This window comes from Trachemys scripta, chromosome 6 (genome assembly GCF_013100865.1).
Source record: "Trachemys scripta elegans isolate TJP31775 chromosome 6, CAS_Tse_1.0, whole genome shotgun sequence".
NCBI lineage: Eukaryota > Metazoa > Chordata > Testudines > Emydidae > Trachemys > Trachemys scripta.
The window spans coordinates 22,596,439-22,615,487 of record NC_048303.1 but is presented as its reverse complement, the minus strand read 5'-3'; the positions used below and the strand labels follow the sequence as shown (position 1 = coordinate 22,615,487).

The following is a 19,049-nucleotide window of genomic DNA, read 5'->3' as shown; positions in this document are numbered from 1 at the left end:
CACATATACATTCCATGATCCTCTCACCTACTTTGGACATTACATACAGCGGTGTGAAGGAACAGAGAGGGAGGCGGCAGCCATGCCCCTTTTATGCCCTCGCGTGATAGGACTAGTTGTCCAGTGGTACTGCTGGCAAAAGTCTCCAACTCAAGTGCATTGGGCACACTTATACCTGTAGTGGAATGTATTTGCGCACAATGCATTTCAAAGAACAACAGTTACTCTACAGGTAAGTAACAGTTTTATTTGGGATCTTAATTTGTATCCTAAATTTGAAAATCTTGGTCTCTGTCTCTTGTAATCATATAGAGTAATCTGGAGTATAAATTTGCATCTCTCTGTCACCAGCGCACTATAGTTAACCCAGTCTTATGAATGAATGTTGGGTGCATCAATTTATCCACCTCCCTCCCTATGTGGACCATTTCCCTTGCTTTCAGCTAGCATGGGAAAAGAGTACAGATGGGCACTGGAGGTCAGAAAGTTGATTTACTCCATCCATTTTTACATCTCTCCCATCCCTTTTCAGGGACTCCTCTCACAAGCACTTGCTGAGAGAGGAGATTGAGTCCCTGCTATGTTTAGGAGCCATAGAACCAGTTCCTGCTCAGCACAGGAGGACCAAGTACTTTCTGGTCCCAAAAAAAGAAGAGGGGATGGATACCTATTTTAGATCTAAGACTTTTAAACAACTTTGTGAAAGCACAGAAGTTCGGGATGCCTCTTGTAGGAATAATTTAATCATTGGGTCCAGGGGATTGGTTTTCGGACCTTGATCTTCAGGACGCGTATTTTCACATTGCAATTCACTCACCTCACAAGAGATTCCTTTGCTTTCTGGTCAGCCAGGACCACTTCCAATATCGGGTACTCCTATTCAGACTTTCCTCTTCTCTGAAAGTATTCTCAAAGGTTCTGGCAGTGGGCTATCAAGGACCAGTTTTACAAGGTTCTTTTTGCCGTAAAGATAGCCTTAGCCTTTTTCCTCAGGCTAGGTCTCCAGCTCATCATCAAAAAGTGCACGCTGATCCCTTGTACATGCCTTAGGGGCATCCTTATATGCAGTACCAGCAAGATTTTACATCGCCACAGAAAGACTCATGACTATCATACCTCATTGCAAAGATTCAGATAAGCCAGCGGACTTTGGCAAGAAATTGTCTCCAACTCTTGGGACATATGGGAGCTTGTACCATTGTAACACATCATGCAAGGTTACACCATTGCTGCTTCCAGGGGTGACTCAGAACAGTTTATTCCTGGAACAAAGAGTCTGGACAGAGTGATATCAATCCCCCATCAAGTATGAGACGTCCTCACTTGATGGAAGGATCCTCATAACATCTGTGTGTGTGTCCCCTTTATCCAACAATTACCATAATGACAGATGCATCTTTGGAAGGAGGGCGCATCTAAGGACACATACCACTCAGGGCAGATGGTCTACTCAAAAAGTGCATTTGTACATCAACCTTCTGGAGCTGAGGCCAGCTAAGAATGCCTTATTAACTTTCTCCCAGTTATCAGAGACAAATCTATCGAGATCATGACAGATAGCATAGCTTGCATGTTTTACATCAATCAACAAGGGGGAGTAAGATCCTCGTCTCTTTGTGCTGAAGCAATAAAACTATGGAACTGGTGTATAGTCAGTCATATCCTCATTATGGTGATGTATCTTCCAGGCATACAAAACAACACAGTAGATGCTCTCAGCAGACACTTTTCCCAAGATTACAAGTGAGAGTTGGATTCTTGAACTCTCAATCACATCTTTCTGGCCTTGGTGTTTCTAGAGTTGAGCCTTTTTGCCACTGCCACCAACACGAAGTTGAGATAGGTTTGTTCAAGAGGGGGTCTCGGCCTTCATTCACTGGGAAAACCTTTACTCATTCCATGGATGAGGAGACTTCTGTATGCATTTCCCCCAATGCATCTAGTATTAGAAGTGATGAACAAAATCAAGCAGGGCAAGATCATACAAATAGTTCCAACGTGCCCAAGACTGTTCTAGTATCCTTACCTCATTCACCTGGCCGTTTGTCAAGTAGTGTGTCTTCCGACCATTCCTCATCTCCTCTTTCAAGATGCTGGTCAGACCTTCCACCCCAACTTAGGAATTCTTCAGGGCTTGGCTACTCCATGGTTTGTAGGAATAAAGACTTCCTGTTCCACAGAGGTACAACAGGTGTTGTTAAACAGTAGGAAAGGATCCATGTGAAATATTTAGCTCCAAAAGTGGAAGAGATTGAACCATTGGTGTGACCAGTATTGCCTTTCCTCCATTCATTCTTCCCTCTTGGCTTTTCTTGACTACCTTCTGAAATTGAAAGTCAGGATTATCTGAGTTTTATCAGAGCCCACTGGGTGGGAATGAAAAGCTGTTATAGCTCAGTTGAGCAATTTTCTGTATTCACTTATCCCATGACATTGAGGTTTATCAAGAGATTGAGGAACCATTTCTCTCAGATTAAAGAATCCATTCCTGTATTGGATCTAAACTTGGTACTTTAGGTGTCCTATGAGACCTCCTTTGAACCAATAGCTTCCTATTACCTCTTTAACCTTTCCACAAATATAATCACCAAAAAGGCCATCACCTCTGCCCAAAGAGTCAGGGAATAGGGGGTGTAATGGTGTGCACCCCTCCCCATTTACAGTATTTTTCAAGTATGAGGTTTTGTTACATCCACATTTTAAATTCTTTCTTAAGGTATTCTCTGAATTTCATATCGGCCTGGTCATCCATCTCCTAGTCTTTTTTCTGAAACCACATCACACCAGGGAGGACACTGGAAGGGGGTTAGCCTTCTGTCTGGACAGAACCAAGCTGTTTTGGAAATCTCCCATCGTGTTTGTATCAATTGTTGACAGCCAAAGGGATCACGGTTTCCACTCAGAGACGCTCCAGGTGGATTTTTGGATGCATTATTTCTTGTTATGAATCTCCTGATATACAATCTCCTCCTAGAGTGTATAGCCTATTCCACAAAATATCTCTCTCTCTCTCTCTCTCTCTCTCTCTCTCTCTCTCTCTCTCTGGCATTACTCAAACATGTTCCTATTTGTGGAGATTTGCAAGGCTGCAACTTGGACTTTGATACACACCTTCGCCAGTCATTACATGGTGGTCCATTCTTCTAGATCAGAAACTCCCCTTGGAAATGCAGTCTTGTCTTCGATCTTGGAATCCGTTCCGAAGCTCCCACCTCTGGCTGAGGGTACTGCTTGGTAGTCACGTGAAGTTAAGCACCCAAAGGGCAGTACTCAAAGAAGGGGAGATTACTTACCTCATTTGCTAATTGGAGTTCTTCGAGATGTGTGTCCCTATGGATGCTTCATCACCAGTGCTCCTTCCCTTCTATTTTGGAGTCCCCTCTAGGGACTTTGTAATGGAGAAGGAACTGAGGGTGGTTCGCCTGCGCAGCCCTATATCGCCTCAGTGCCGGCCATGAGGCTGTGTACAGCAAGCACATGCACTGCTACCGAAAATCTCCAATCAAAATTGCATGGGTGCATGCACATCTGGAGTGAAGCACCTAGAGGGGGACACATCTCAAAGAATTCCAGTTACTGCACAAGGTGAGTTAACCTCTTCTTCTATGGTCGGTTTAAAAGTGCGCATATGCCAAACAGTGAAACTGATGAGGTTCATACCTGCTGTAGTGTACAGACAGCATTGGAGATCTGTTCAAGTCCCAGAAAGAAAGAAGAGGTTAAAAAGCTCTGTTTGGTCTGCTATCAACAGACTCCCAAAAAGTACCTGCCCAATTAGTAGGGCTATTAGTATGCTATATATCGGGGTAGCCAACCGGCGGCTCCAGAGCTGCTTGCGGCTCTTCAGAAGATAATATGCAGCTCCTGTCAGGAGCTGACTCTGGGGGAAAAAATGGTGGGTGCTCAGCACCCACCGGCAGCTCTATCAGCCCCCCTCTCCCTCCATCCCCCCCAAGCGTCTCCCGCCAGCTGGCAGCCCTGCCTCTCAGCGCAGCACCTCCCACTCCCTTCCTGTGCCTCCCGCCTACCGCAATCAGCTGTTTCGCAGCTAGCAGGAGGCTCTGGGGAGGGGAGGAGTGAGGACGCAGTGCCCAACCCCTCTGCCTCCCCCAGCGCCTCCTCTTCCCTCCCCTTGCCTCCTGCCCACCACGATCAGCTGTTTCGCGGCCAGTAGGAGGCTCTGGGAATGGGAGGAGACAGGACGTGGCTCACTTGGGGGAAGGGGTGGAATGGGGCAGAAAGAGGTGGGGCAGAGATGGGGCAAGAAGAGGTGGGGTGGGGGTAGGGACTTGGTGGAGGGGAGGAGTGGGAGGCGGGGCCTGGGGCAGAGCCAGGCATCCAGCAGCCCTTGGCCCATGCCTGTGTCTCCTTGAATAAAGCACACGGTGATTAGCTGGTGTGGAAATTTTTAATCCAAATTTTTCTTACACTATCTAACAATGGAAGGCAAGTGCAAATGGAAAAGAAAATTCACAGATGAAAATAGAGGCTTCCAACAGGAGTGGGAGAATAAGTACTTTTTCATTGAACGTAATGGTAAGACCATGTGTCGTCTTTGCCAGACGTGCATCTCAGTTCAAATCTTCAAACTTGCAGCGTCATTTCACTTCTAGTCATGCACATATGGATCAAGAATTCCCACAAGGTTCTGAACTCCGCACTTTAAAACTGAAAACTTTGAATAAACAAAAACATGTAGAATCCCATTTCTTCACCAGATTTACCAACTGATTGCAGACTGTAACATTGGCCTCCTATTATGTGGCTGGCACATAGCCTGTGCAAAAAAGCCCTACTCTGAAGGCGAGTTTATAAAAATGTGCCTCACTGATATGATTTTAATCCTGTCACCAGAGAATAAGAATCTACAAAAGGAAATTTCTGGCCTGCAGCTTTTCCTCCACACAATAGAACGCAGACTCTCCAACCTGAACGGTGACATTAAATCGCAACTGCACTTGCAACTTCAGCAGTGTGAGTCTTTGAGCATCACTTTGGATGAGTCATGTGATGTACAGGATAAACCTCAGTTATCGGTATTTGTCCGGACTCTGTCTGACGACTGTGTTGTAAGGGAAGAACTCCTTGATATCTTGTCACTAAAGGACGGAACTTATGGACGAGATCTAAAGGAGGCATTGATGTTGATAGTTGCGAAACACCACTTCTCTTTACAGAAGCTCACTGCCATTGCAATGGATGGGGCTCTGTCCATTTGGGGATCTGTGAATGTATTAGTAGAGTTTTGCAAGTCTGAGAGCTTTCCCGAATTTTGGACATTTCACTGTATTATTCATTGGGAGCAACTGGTATCTAAAAATTTCAAATTCGATCATGTCATGAAACCTGTCTTGCACATTGTGAATTTCATTCGCTCAAATGCACTCAATCACAGACCATTTCAAAATCTAATCGAAGAACTGGATGAAGACTACTTCCCTGCCGATTTGCCATTTCACTGCGCAGTTCGATGGCTCTTGAGAGGTAAAGTTATTTCCTGTTTTTTAGAGCTCCTGAAACCAGTAAAATTGTTTATGGAGGAGAAGCACAGAAAACACCCTGAGCTTACAGATCCTGAGTGGGTTCTAGATTTGGTATTTCTTGCAGACATGCTGCTGCATTTGGATAAACTCAGCGTAGACTTAGAAGGAAAATTCCAGTTGCTGTCTGATCTAGTGCAAAGCGTATTTGTGTTCATAAACAAACTGCAGATGTTTCACGGACAAATGCTTGAGGGAGAGGTGACACACTTTCCTTCAATGTCACAACTTCAAGCCAGATCAAAAGAAGATGCAGCAGAACCCCTAAAAGGGAGCACAACTAGATATACGAGCATGATTAAAGATCTTAAGGACACTTTTGAGGAAAGATTCCAAGATTTGCAGTGGAAGAGAGCTCAAATCAGATTTTTGATTGACCCTTTTAGTGCTGAAACAAATCATCTGAATCCCCCTTTAGTCACTGATGAAGCAGCATCCCAGATGGAAATAATAGAACTTCTGGAAGATGACAGATTGAAAACTGTTCAGAAGACAGAGGGGATCCTTACTTTCTGGAAATCTGTACCAAAGGATAAATACCCCAACATCAGAGGTGCAGCCCTAAAATTAATCTCGATGTTTGCCTTGACCTGTCTTTGTGCGTCTTTTTTCTCAACACTCAAATGTGAAATCCAAGCACTGATCCATTTTGAAAGACAGCCACTTAAGAGAACTGCTGCGTGTGAGCACAACTGAATACAAACCAAACTTCAAGGGAATTGTTGAAAGCAAAGATTGCCAGAAGTCCCGCTAAGTAAAAGGTTAAGACAAATTGTTATTGTTAACTATACATTATAAATGCATAATGTATATTTATTAATATACATTATTAAAGTGTATGATTGTGTGCATATATAGATATATACACACAGACAGATATACGCATACAATCATTATATATTACTTTGGCTCTTTGACAATGTACATTGGTAAATTCTGGCTCTTTCTCAAGCTCAGGTTGGCCACCCCTGTTATATATGTACTCATGTGGCCCCCTATCTGCATAGTATCAAAATGCCTCACAAACACTTCAATTTCAACAACCACTATGAGTAGGAAAACAGTCTCTCCATTTACAGAAACACAGATCAAGTGACTTGCCTGTGGTCATAGTAAGCTTGTGTAAGTAAATCCATTTCCTCATTTCACATGAAATATTTGGTAGCCTAAGGCATTCTGCTCTTTTGCATCCTATTAGTCAGAGCTGCCATGACAAAAAAACAAAAAACAAACAAATACCTTTCATGTGCCAGTTCAGATTGAGGGCAGAAAAATACTGCTTAGCTGCCAGTTTTTAAAAGACATGTTTGAATATAGTACTGGTGAAAAGTGGTTTGACAACCCTGGAGACTGAAGTCTTGTAGCCACAGAAAAGGTACATAACAGGCAGTGCAAGTTTGCCCACACTTCTTCATTGAGCCTTAGTCCTGTCCTTTAGGGATAACAGCGTAGGTCTGTGCTGTGTAATTGTTTGCCTCTTTGCAAGAATTGCCAGCAAGATTGCCTAGGTATATTAGTTGTGATTTTGAATGTATATAACTTGTCCATTGAGATGAGTCATATTCTGTTTTCACATAGGCTACCAAATAGCCACCTGGTAGCAGTAACTGCCAGTAGCATCCTTGTCTGGATTTGACTCCTCTACCTACAGGTGAAGGACTCTATAACCCATTGCCACTGAATAATGCCTGACTTCCTAGTGAGAGAGATCACAACCACAGGAAATGAAAATCGAATTTTGTTTTGATGTAGCTAGCAGAGTGTTCCCAAAAGGGTCCTATTCTCACTGATTTGACTGCCACCTCTATTGTTCTGTCGTCTTTTCACTTTTAGATCTGAGGGCCATTTGTGTTTGCCTGTACGATATACACACTCCTTTCCAGAAGCATTACAGAAGTTTTATCGTGGTGAGTTCAGGTAGGATTCTGTCATCTTTGTTTTTACAAAATATATTTCCTGAGGAGAGCATGTGTAATGATGGGCAGTTGTACAAACAAGAGAAGAACATTAATAAAATAAGTGCATTAAATCATGAACTGAATTTTGAGGCTTAACACCTTGAAGGATGACCTTGAGCCTTTGTGGTTAAGACATTGAATTGGGGTTTGGGAGACCTAGGTTCAGTTTCTAATTCTACCAGAAACTAATGATGTGCTCTTGGGCAAATGACACAAACTCCCTGTCTTGGTTCCCCATTTGTAAAATAATACTTCCCTCACAGGATTGTTGTGAAAATAAATTAATGAATGCTTGTGAGGCACTCAGTGCAGCAATAGGGCCATATTAGTATCTAGAGGGATAGAAGGGTAACTTATTCTGACATTATACAAATTGCATAGTTAATCACTGCTAATGTGAGGGTCTTGCAATTGTTAATAGAGTGGCTTAAGCATGAAGTAAAACAAGGGAAGCATTTTGGTGCTAATGCTTGCTTGTTAGCTGTAGCTACTAGACATTTGTACAAGAACTGATGAGCAGGGAACTAGAACTAAGCATGATCTTAATGCAGTTTGAATTAGAGGGCAAGCTCCAACTGTGGAACAAACAATGCTATGAAACAGGCTAAGAATTGTTCCCCTGTACATACCAAATTTGAGACCTTTATTGAAAGGGAAAAAAATATTTGTGGAATTTTAATATACCCTAAAACATAATTTGTATGTTAACATTTTTGCTCAAGAAATTGTACTAGTCATGAAAATAAATCTCATAATTGCAGTGTATTATTGTAATGCTTCGGAGGGCCAAACATAGACCCTTTTGTGCTAGGAACCTTACATGTTAATATTTGGTGTGTGTTTTTTTTTTTGTTTTTGTTTTTTTTTTTTTACTGTCACAGGCAAATTCAGTTTGTAGTCCGATTATAACATAAACTGGATTTATGGCATGTCAACTCTGCCATGCCACATCATGACTGAAACAAACCAATATGATCAGTTTATCAAGACTATGTATGAATAACTAGATGATTCAATCTGCATGGGTAAATGGAGTATCACTTCAACACTGGTAATTCCAGTAGTATTCTGACCTGGTCTATAGTAAGGAAGCTTTCTAAACTTTGCACCATTTTAAGTGGTGGTTCTACTGGTGTTAATATTGGAGTCCTGGTGTGGCTGGCCTTCATGCTGCTGCAACAATTGATCAGACCGGTCACAGCAATGTTAGATGACATGGTGTTAAAAAGCTATTGCAGCTTGTAGACTTGTATGCTAGTGCTCTGCTGTTGTTAATACCTCTGGAACTAAACCTATTGTGATGAAGGCTTTAGCCTCTCCACAGGTAAGATTCCAGCTTGGCTTTTGTTATAAACCCAATTTTGCCCCGTCCTCCAGTCTAAAATCCTCCAAGTTGTTATACTAGGTCTTGTCTAAGAGAAGTTTTCTATCAGTTCTGAAGGAAATGGTACAAGGGATTCTTGAATTGTCAATCTAAAAATACAAGTAATTACTGGAGTCCAGTTTAGCTTTTAATATCGAAAAAGCTATTTTGGATCACTTCAGGAGGTGGCTTACATTTATTTTTTTTAATTTTCTTTATCTGAGTCCTGTACCTGTTGGACTCATGGTAACTTAAACACATGTCTTTACAAGTGGAATAGTGCCAGTAAGATTCCCAATCTCTCCTGCCCCCCCCCCCCCCCCTCCCCCACCTAGTCTGTCTCCTTACCCAGCCAGACCAATTCCCCACCCACTTTTTTAATCTCCTTGCTCAACTAGTCCCAGCTTCCCCTTACCACATCCCTTGGCTCCCAGTCCTAGTTTCTTTTCCCCAGTGCCAGTCCCACCAGACTTCGTGACTCAATCAATTCCTTTCCCTCCCCCCGGTCTGGCTTCTATTCTGTCTGCATTCGAATCAGGTTTCATGCTGCCTAGATATCACCGGGGTTGGGGAGGACACAGAAGAGAGGCTCCCTGCTGTCCCTTCCAGTGTATGGCCCTGGCCCACAGCTGCCTTTAAAGACAGGGAAAGTCTGGCTTTGTCTTTGTAGCTGTGGGCTGGAGGGAGCATGTTTAGTCTGATCAGAGCTAGGAGCTCTGAGAGGTTCAAGCACATTCAGTGAGGATGGAATCTTCAGGGATTTTAGGTGCTAAAGTATAACAAGTCTCCACTGAGCACGTGACTTGCAGTTTTTCAGAAGCTTATAAGTTGGCAAAATTTGCATGGATTTTCATGGGGACAGCAGAAGGCACATCCATGACAGAAAAGGATACCACATAACAAATTCAAAGTTCCTTCTCCAAAACCTGGGGGCACTAGAATGGCTCAAAGAAAAGGTTACCAGAATTTTTTAATGTGGGCAAAACATATTTTCCCCCAGTCTCTCGCTCAGAAACCTCTGAACAATTTTGGCTGGAAGTTTCCCCAAAATTCTACCGGAGGCAGACCGATGATCAGTTTATAAAAATTATAAGCATCTTGTAATGGGAAGTGTGGGGCACCCTTAATAGTGTGGTACCACCAGCCCCACCTACAATAATGCATAGTGCGGTGAGATGATATAAAGGTTCCATTAGCACTCATATTTATGAGCTGTCATGTATTTTTTCATGTATGGGTTTGTATAAAGTTGAGACTGCTCAACTTGTTTGAGGAACAAAATAAAACAATAAAGGATTTTATTTCAATCTAGTCTCTTTTTTTAGGCTATCCATAGAGCCTTCTGAGAGAGGGATGTTGTGATTTGATAAGCAAATCGTTTGCTGCTAATTACCATCCTTAATTCTCATCACCACCAAGTGGGTGGCACTGTGTTTCAATTATCTGTTTGTAACTGCTTCAGATATTCAGGCTTGCTACTCAAAACTAGAGAAGAAACTGCTGTAGTTTCTTCCAGGTAAAATAGGAAAAAAAGTGAGGAGGAACTGTTTCTTTTCTACTCTGGGAAATAGACAGAATGTTGCAACAATTTGGAGAGAAAAGGGAAGGACATGTAAGTACCATTCTTTTTTGAGTGCTGGTCCCTGAGTCTATTCCACTGTGGATATGCCCAGACGCAGAGAATTTGTCAATCAGCATTTAACAAAACAGAAATGGATGTGAAATACATGTTTGTATCAGTTCTGTAATTAATTTGAATTATAATTGATAGATTTGGTGGTCGAAGTTGGTAAGCTTTTTAAACTGACTTATGAATTTGGACCTCTCCTGCATTTTTTTTTAAAAAAATATTGCTCTATCTAGTTAGTTTTTGAGTATGATTCTATCAAATAAAATCATTGTATCCAGTGACTGAGTGAAATGAAGGTCTTATCTGATGAATGTTTTGACTGCTCCAACACTGGTACCAATCTTTTTTCCTTTTCTAAGGTGGCAGTGGCGGCAACGAATCCGGATGTATCTTGAAGGAACTGGTATTAACCCTACCCCGGTAGATTTGCATGAACAGCAGTTAAGCCAGGAGCAGCACAGCAGGGCCCACGTTAATGGAAGATTCCATGATCAAAGTAGGTTGAAGCTGGTATGAATGTAATCAACAAAACTTAGCAGTGCTCACTTGAATGGTCAGTTGGTTGTGTAATAAAATAACTCAAATACTTTCCTAATGGACTGTTTTTTCTAAATGAACAACCTATCCTAAATTCTCAATTACTGAGGGACAATCTTCATTCATTGATATATTTTGCTTTCCGCCACCAACTCTCTGTATAACTTTTTTCATGGATACTTGAATACTTGAATGCTAAATATCTAAACTGTATTCTTAAATTCATTCACCTAAATTTGGGTTATTGCCGATTATGCACTATCTGTATCTTATAACTTTAAAAACAAACCTTGTATTTGTGGATAATCTAAGCACTATACCCAGATGTACAAACACACTTTTCTCAACCTGTATATTATATAATTTTAACATTAGCTTTAATAAATTTTTTTATTGGGGATGTAGTAGTTATAAGCTTGTAAAATTGTCATAAATGTAGTAGCGCAAGCTCATGGAAAGTGCGGTTGATCCATTAGATCAGGACCCATTCTTGGAGCAGGGACTCTGTCTTGAGTGTTGAAATATGTCTTCCTGACACTATATACATGTTAACTTCTAAAATTGTTCATATATATTAGTTGACTATCTATTTTAAAAATTTCATCTGCCATAGCCTGTAGCAAGACTTAAGCTTCTTAAATGGTGTTCCTTGTATTTTGCTATTGGAACTCTTTTTAAGATGAAATTATTCCTAAAAAGAACACTACTTTTTTTACACACTACAGTTTAAACTCAAATAGAAAAAAGAGCCTGTTTTACAGTTCCCAGTATTTGCGCTTTCTATGATAGGGTAGTAGTTTGGATGTTTTATTACAGACATGAAAGCCTTCCTTCCTCCTAAATAGTTAATACTAACTGTAAAAATGTTGGGGTTTTAGGAAGAATGAGGAAGAGATTGACTGATCAACCCTGGGAGATGAGCATCAACAGGCCATAGGATCTACTACAGTAACTTCTCGCTTAATGTTGTAGTTATGTTCCTGAAAAATGCTAGTTTAAGCAAACGATGTTAAGCGAATCCAATTTCCCCATAAGAATTAATGTAAATAGGGGGGGTTAGATTCCAGGGAAGAATAAATATAAATACATCTCTACCCCGATATAACGCGACCCAATATAACACGAATTCGGATATAACGCGGTTAAACAGCGCTCCGAGGGGATGGGGCTGCGCACTCCGGCGGATCAAAGCAAGTTCGATATAACATAGTTTCACCTATAATGCGGTAAGATTTTTTTTGGCTCCCGAGGACAGTGTTATATCGGGGTAGAGACGTGTGTATATGTGTATATATATATAGACACAGACACACAGAGTATAAGTTTTAAACAAACAGTTTAATACTGTATACAGCAATAATGATTGTAAGGCGTGGTAGAGGTGGTGGAGTAAGAGGGTGGGATATTTCCCAGGGAATGCCTTGCTGGTAATTGACAGCTCAGCCGAGTGCTAGTTCATCAAGGGTTAACACGTTAATGTAGCCTCACACTCTACAAGGCAGCACAAATGGAGGGAGGAGACGCGTGGCAGTGGCTGCAAACATTCCCTGCGGAAACTGAACATGATGACGAACCCAAGCTATCCCAATGGAGTGCACCGCTCCCTCCATTTTCCAAAGTGTGGGGGGGAAGGGTGCATATATGTGTGTGAGACAGACACACGGGGAGGGGGGGTGAGAGAGAGATGTGCATTGCCCCTTTAACTATGCTGACCCCACTTTTAAGTACACCGCCTTTTTAAGTAGATCAGCAAGCTCCCTCCATCCTGAGCCCTGTGGTGTGTCTCCCCCCCAGTCTGTGGAGATGGGGTACAGGAGTGGGGGAAAGGGGACACCCCGACATCAGCACCCTTCTGCCCCCATCTTCCCCCGCACAGCAACCAGGAGGCTCCCGGGAATAGCTCCAAGGCAGAGGGCAGGAGCAGCACACGGCAGTGAGGGGGGAGAACACAAGAACCCCCCGGCAAGCTGGGCATCAGCTGCACAGGGAACTTAGGGGAGTGATGGGGGGGCTGCCGGCCCACCCTGGTTCCAAGCCCCCACCAGCTAGCTCCAACGGGCTGCTCTTCTTGCAAGCAGTGGACAAAGCAGGCGGCTGCAAAACAACATTATAAGGGAGCATTGCACAACTTTATACAAACATGTTCTCTAATAGATCAGCGATGTAACAACGTTAACTGGGACGATGTTAAGTTGGAGATACTGTATATGGTTTCCCAAACTTTCAAAGCTGACGACTCCCCTCTAAACAAAGCAGTGTTTTTCCAATATGTGGCAGTGTGAACCTTGCTTTAGGAGTGTGAGATTGGAGTCTTGAATGGCAGTGTCTTGGGCCATGTGTGCACCCTGTGCTTCCATACAGGGGCACAGAGGGTGAGGCGGAGTGTCTATGACGCTCCCTCAGTTCCTTCTTACCACCCGTGGCAGTGAGCCAGAATCTTAGCTTTGGATAAATCTTCTCAAGCTCTTTCTGTAACATTCTGAACTCTCCTGATTTACTGCCATAATTGATATTGATCTGTCTGGACTGAATGTTCACAATTAGAGCGCCCTATACAGAGGGATCCACACTGATGCATACTCAGAGGAAATAGAATGCTTATTTAGCCTACAGTATGGTTACTTACCGTACATTTATTTGGGTTCTTTGATATGTGAGTTCCACACTGATTACAACATCTTGCCCTCTATTCCTGTATTTTGGAGTCCTTAGCATCATGATCATAGAATTGCAAGGGAACCCAGAGAAAACCGCAATCACCTCCTGCCTTTTATGTTTTTTATGTGAACGTGGAGGCACAGGGCACGTGTGGCCTCAATGGACACTGATATTCAAAAATTCAGATCTCACGTGGATTGTGTTCAAACATGTTAACAGTGGGTTTTCCACATACTACAGCCTCTTGAAGAATCACAGTTATAGTAAGGTAAATAACTTCTTTTTGTAAACCCTTCTTCGAGCTATAACCCTAATCTTGAGCAGGCCAAATGTAATCATCATCATACCAGAAATAATTATAAACTTTTTTGAAGAGGAAACTTTAAAAGGAGATGATCAATCTTACCTCATAGTTTAGTATGAGGGATGTGCCAGCCATGCTGGCAGAAAAAGATCTCATGAGGTTGAACTGAGGAAAGCGATTGCTCTTTTTTTTTTTTTATCACTACCATGAGAGTAACTGGAAATAGAAGGATGAAATCTGAATGAGAACTTTAGCTGCAGACACCTCGGAAAGTTGGGGACTCCTCTGGAGTCAGACAAAAATCTGATTAATTCCTGCCTGAAAAATATTAATTGCAGGGTCTTGATAGACCTCATAATAATTTGTGTTACAATAGCCCAGTCAGTGCTTGTGGATCAGCAGGATGAAAAGAGTTGCTGGTCGCCTCTTTCTTCTCTGTTAAACATCAGTAAAATATCCTTGCAGGTGGATCTGATGTTCCCTCAGATGGTGATTTATGAGGTCCTGGAGGTTTTCAGCTGCATCCTTAATTCCAGTGATTAAGAGAGTAGTTTCTTCTAGTTTCACAATTTCCTCTCAGCAAATTTCCTAGTGGTCCGTTCTTCTGTAAAACATTCATATTCTGCCCCTGCTCAGTTTGCAATAGTAATTTTTTTAAAAGATCAAATAAGGATGGGATAGAAGTTAATACTGAAAATAGCAAAATGCCATTATATTGATCAATGGTAAACCCTCACCTGGAATACAATTAGAGGGGTTCAGAAATAGGTGACAAGAATGATGAAAGGCATAGAAAAACTATCAAGAGACTGAAAAGATCAGGACTGGTGTAGACAAATAAGAGAGGACATGATAAAGGTACAGTATAAAGAATAACGGTGTAGAGACGGTGGAATGTTCATCCTTTCTCATAATACAAAAACAAAGGATTGGATGTTCAATGAAGTTGAAGAGTGGTAAATCTTAAAACTAATAAATACTTATTTACTCAATGCATAATTAGCTTGTGGGAAGTGATTTTTATAAAGTATTAAGGCTAAGTGTTTATCAGGATTCAGAAGAGATTGAACATTTGTATGGATAACAAATATACAGACTTATGGCAAAAACAACGAGGAGTCCTTGTGGCCCCTTAGAGACTAACAAATTTATTTGGGCATAAGGTTTCATTGGCTCTAGCCCATGAAAGCTTATGCCCAAATAAATTTGTTAGTCTCTAAGATGCCAGAAGGACTCCTCGTTGTTTTTGCTGATACAGACTAACACGGTTACCACTCTGAGACTTATAACAGTAAAGATTAAAAAGAATTTTGGAAATGATTAAACCCTCATGCCTCAGGGTATAAGTCAGCTTCTAACAATGGTGTGTAGGAGAAAACTTTCCTTGTGAGCAGATTGTCATAACTATTTCTTGTAGAATTTCTTGTAACTTCCTCTGATAACCTGATAATGGTCACTGGAAACTTGGCTAGATGGACCACTGCTATAATCCAGTATAGCTCTACCTATTCATAGATTCTAAGGCTGGAAGGGACCATTGTGATGATCTAGTCTGACCTCCTACATGACACTCCATAGAATTTCCCTGAAATAATTCCAATTTGAAATAGAACATATCTTTTAGAAAAACATCCAGTCTTGATTTAAAAATTGCCAGTGATGAAGAATTCATCCCAACCCTAGATAAGTTATTCCAGTGGTTAATTACCCTCACCATGAAGAGAAGAATTCAGCTTGTCTGGTCATCCACTTGTCTTTTGGCAAGACACAATCAAAACTTACTTTTTTCGTTCTTCTCAGATTCATATATCCAAACTGTTTTTTCTCAACTTTCCTGGAAGAAGTCTGTTTGGGTAGAGACCAAGCCTGAAAAGTTTGTCAGAAAAATGAACTCTTCAGGAAAACTATATGAAAAACTGAAAATTAGATATTAAGATTGTGAACTTATGCACTCTTAATTATAATCAGTTACTGCTATTTTTAATGGATTAAGAAAATTTTGAGAATTCAGTTTTTAGAAATGTAATTTAAAACTCGCCACAATAATTCATGTTTTAGTAATAATCCATTTGCCCAATACCTGCAGGATCTGAAGTTTCTGGACCACATCTTTTGCCCGTGAGAGCATTAAATGAAGTCTTCATTGGAGAGTCTCTCTCATCCAGGTACAGTTAACTTCTGCATTGTTAAACATTGAGATGTGACAGTCTAAATTTGTTTTTGTTTAAATATCAGTTTTATAAAAATTCAGCAGGTAGTCTTTGTGTTTGCTGCCATATTTGTTTTCAGCCCATGAATATCAGACTTTCATAGGTTACAAAAATAGATATTTACTAAGATGTGGTAGAACAGTTGAGTGACATACCTCTATTCCTGATTGTCGTCCTACTTCTCTAGCCATTCCTTCAGATCTGTTCTTCCTCTCCTTGTGCCTGTGGAGTCCCACAGGGCTTTGTCCTGGGTTCCCTTGTTGCATTACACCTTTCCTTTTGGTAGTTTCGTGTTCTCACCTGGCTTCAATTGCCATCTTTATGATGACTTGGAGATCTACCTGTCTATCCCTAATTTACTGAGATATGAGACTGGATAGAGATCTGTCCAGCATCTTTTCCTAGATGTCTTGTCATAATGTTAAGCTTAACATGGCCAAAACCAAACTTCCGACCTTTATTTCCACAATCTCCACCACTAGCAACATTACCATTCTCCCTGTCATTCAAGCGTTTGTGTCCTAGGAGAATGGTTTTGTAGGGAAAGGGAGTGAAAATTCAGACAATCAGTATCCAAAGCTTGGTGCTGCTTGCTCCAAGATATCTGATTACTTTTTTGTCCCTAGGTTTAAAATTCGGTTTTCAGGCCTTTATCTCCCATTTCTGTTCTTTGAATGCTTGCACATGTCCATTCCACTGTAGGTGTGAATGCTTGCCTCGTGTACCATATCAGAGAACTTTTTTCCCTCAGCTGTACCTGTCGGGGTGACTCGAGCGCCCTCGCCTGCCTCACACCACTGCATGCTGGTATAAGAGGTTGGAGCTGTCCTGACTCCCCTCAGTTCCTTCTTACCACCAGTGACAGTTACCAGAGCAATCTTACGCTAGTTATCATAAATGCTTTCCTCGCTCCTTTGTATAGATACATCCTCTTATTGTTAGGAATTAGTTAAGTTAGTTTTAGCTGTTTTTACTGATCGGTCTTTTGGACTACGTTTTTTCATTTTTCGGTACTGGGTTGGGTGCCAGAACAATGCTTTGCTCACAAGGGATTGTCCTGCCATACTTGCACTAAACCCTGTCAGTCAGTTACCCACACCTGGCCTGTTTAGAGTGTTTAAGGTATTTAAGCTCTCCTCAAGGACAGAGTGGCGAGGTTCAAGTGTCTACTAACGGAGGCAGCGCTTCAGTCCAGATCAGACTCATTGCATGGGGAGTGCCCTGAACCTGTCGGCCTTGGTGTGGCATGCACCAGAGATGTCTGTGGCTCCTCAGTCCCACTCATTGGTACTGAAGAAAAGAATTAGACCTTCCTCAGATTGAGTACTGTGCTCTGTTGTTTTGGTGCCTAAGCCTAGTAAAGGCAGAGACTCTAAGAAACATTCTGTGAAGAGTCTTTTGCAGGAGCAACCTTCAGCTTTAAAGAAGGGATTGCTACTTCTAGAGTCTGTGCCAGATCCATCGAGGGCATCCCCTGAAAGGTGTCTGAGACAGAGCCATCAGCCACTTCTTCTCCCAGGCATTCTGGAGGTGTACGCTGCCACAAGAGACCTACTTAGCCTCTTAGTACCTGTATCCCTGGCAATGCAAAAGATTCACAATGTGCACCTGCAGCACCCACCTCACTGTCAGGAACTCATGGTACGTACCATGGCCTACCAAGCCTGTGATGATTTTCCTGGTACCTCTTTCCAGTGCCTGTCCCCAATACCAACAGATTCTGCACATCCTCGCGCCAAACAGTTCAGACTCTTTATCTTGGGACTCAAAGGTACATTTGTCTGTGTCCCATACAAGGAAGAGGACATAAACTCCATCACAGATGTGGGCACCGTGGGCAGTGCAGCTGTCTCAACACTGGCCTGATCCTCCTTTCAAGAGGCAATGATGCTGTCAAGGCTGGGGCCCGAGGCCCTTATCAGTGGCCATTCTGGACACCGTGGGACATTCCCCCTCCCACTAGGTCTTCCCTGTAGCCTTCAGTCTGGGTCACTGAGACTTCTCCAGGGACACTGACACTAAGAACATCATTCTCCGGTACTGAAATTGCTACCAAGCACCCAGAACCAACTCGGGCTGCTTCCCCACCATAAGCCATGGAGCAGCTACTACATCAGAGTCCTGTTTCCTCATTACCAGATGAAGCATTTCAGGCAGCAAGTGATTCACCACCACAGAGCTCACCAAGACCTAGCAAGAAGTGTGGCCTCTGTTCTCGATATTCAGATGGAGGTGTGTGAAAGCTCCCACAAGTGGGTGGACATCTTGATAGTGGTGACCCTTGCCAGGGTGACTCTGCCAACTAAGGAAGCCATTATGAAGCTAGTCAAGGTGCTATAGCAGATGCTTTTTTCCTTACCTCCTGTAGCAAAGCGAGCTGAAAGGAGGTACTATGTCCCCTCTAAGGGATATGAATATTTGTAGTCCTACCGTCCCCTGGGTTCCTTGGCAGCTGCTAATGAATGGGAGAGGTATGGTCACCAAGTGTCGATGCTGAAAGAAGTGAATAGGCTGGACTTGTTTGGACACAAGCTTTATTCTACAGGGAGTTTACAACTCAGGATTGCAAACCAACAGGCACTCCTGAGCTGGAGACTTTACCCTCTGGGAGAATATTATAAAATTTAAAGACAAACTGCCAAAGGACTGTAAGTAGGAGTTTGCAGTAATGGTGGACGAGGGCAATCTGATTTCCAGAACTGCTCTCCAGGACAGTTTATATGGTGCAGGTGTGACAACTCGAATCATGACATCAGCTATTACCATGGGAAGATGTTAATGGTTACAGTTTTCTGGTCTCCCCCCGAAAGTCCAGCAGACCATTCAGGACCACTTTTTCAAAGGTCCCT

At 42.3% G+C, this 19,049-nt stretch overlaps 1 protein-coding gene across 7 annotated transcripts in view; it reads left to right on the top strand.

Annotated features, from left to right (window-relative positions):
• The window catches only part of NADK2 (NAD kinase 2, mitochondrial), a 64,776-nt gene that overhangs the window by 31,622 nt on the left and 14,105 nt on the right, over positions 1-19,049 (top strand). For 5 of the 7 annotated variants that reach the window (XM_034773847.1, XM_034773846.1, XM_034773841.1 and 2 more), the window contains exons 5-7: positions 7,374-7,457; positions 10,851-10,987; positions 16,077-16,155. In XM_034773847.1, coding sequence (XP_034629738.1) covers positions 7,374-7,457; positions 10,851-10,987; positions 16,077-16,155 — 300 coding nt within the window. The remainder of the gene's footprint in view (positions 1-7,373; positions 7,458-10,850; positions 10,988-16,076; positions 16,156-19,049) is intronic. The other 2 variants (XM_034773845.1, XM_034773844.1) reach the window with 1 other exon arrangement.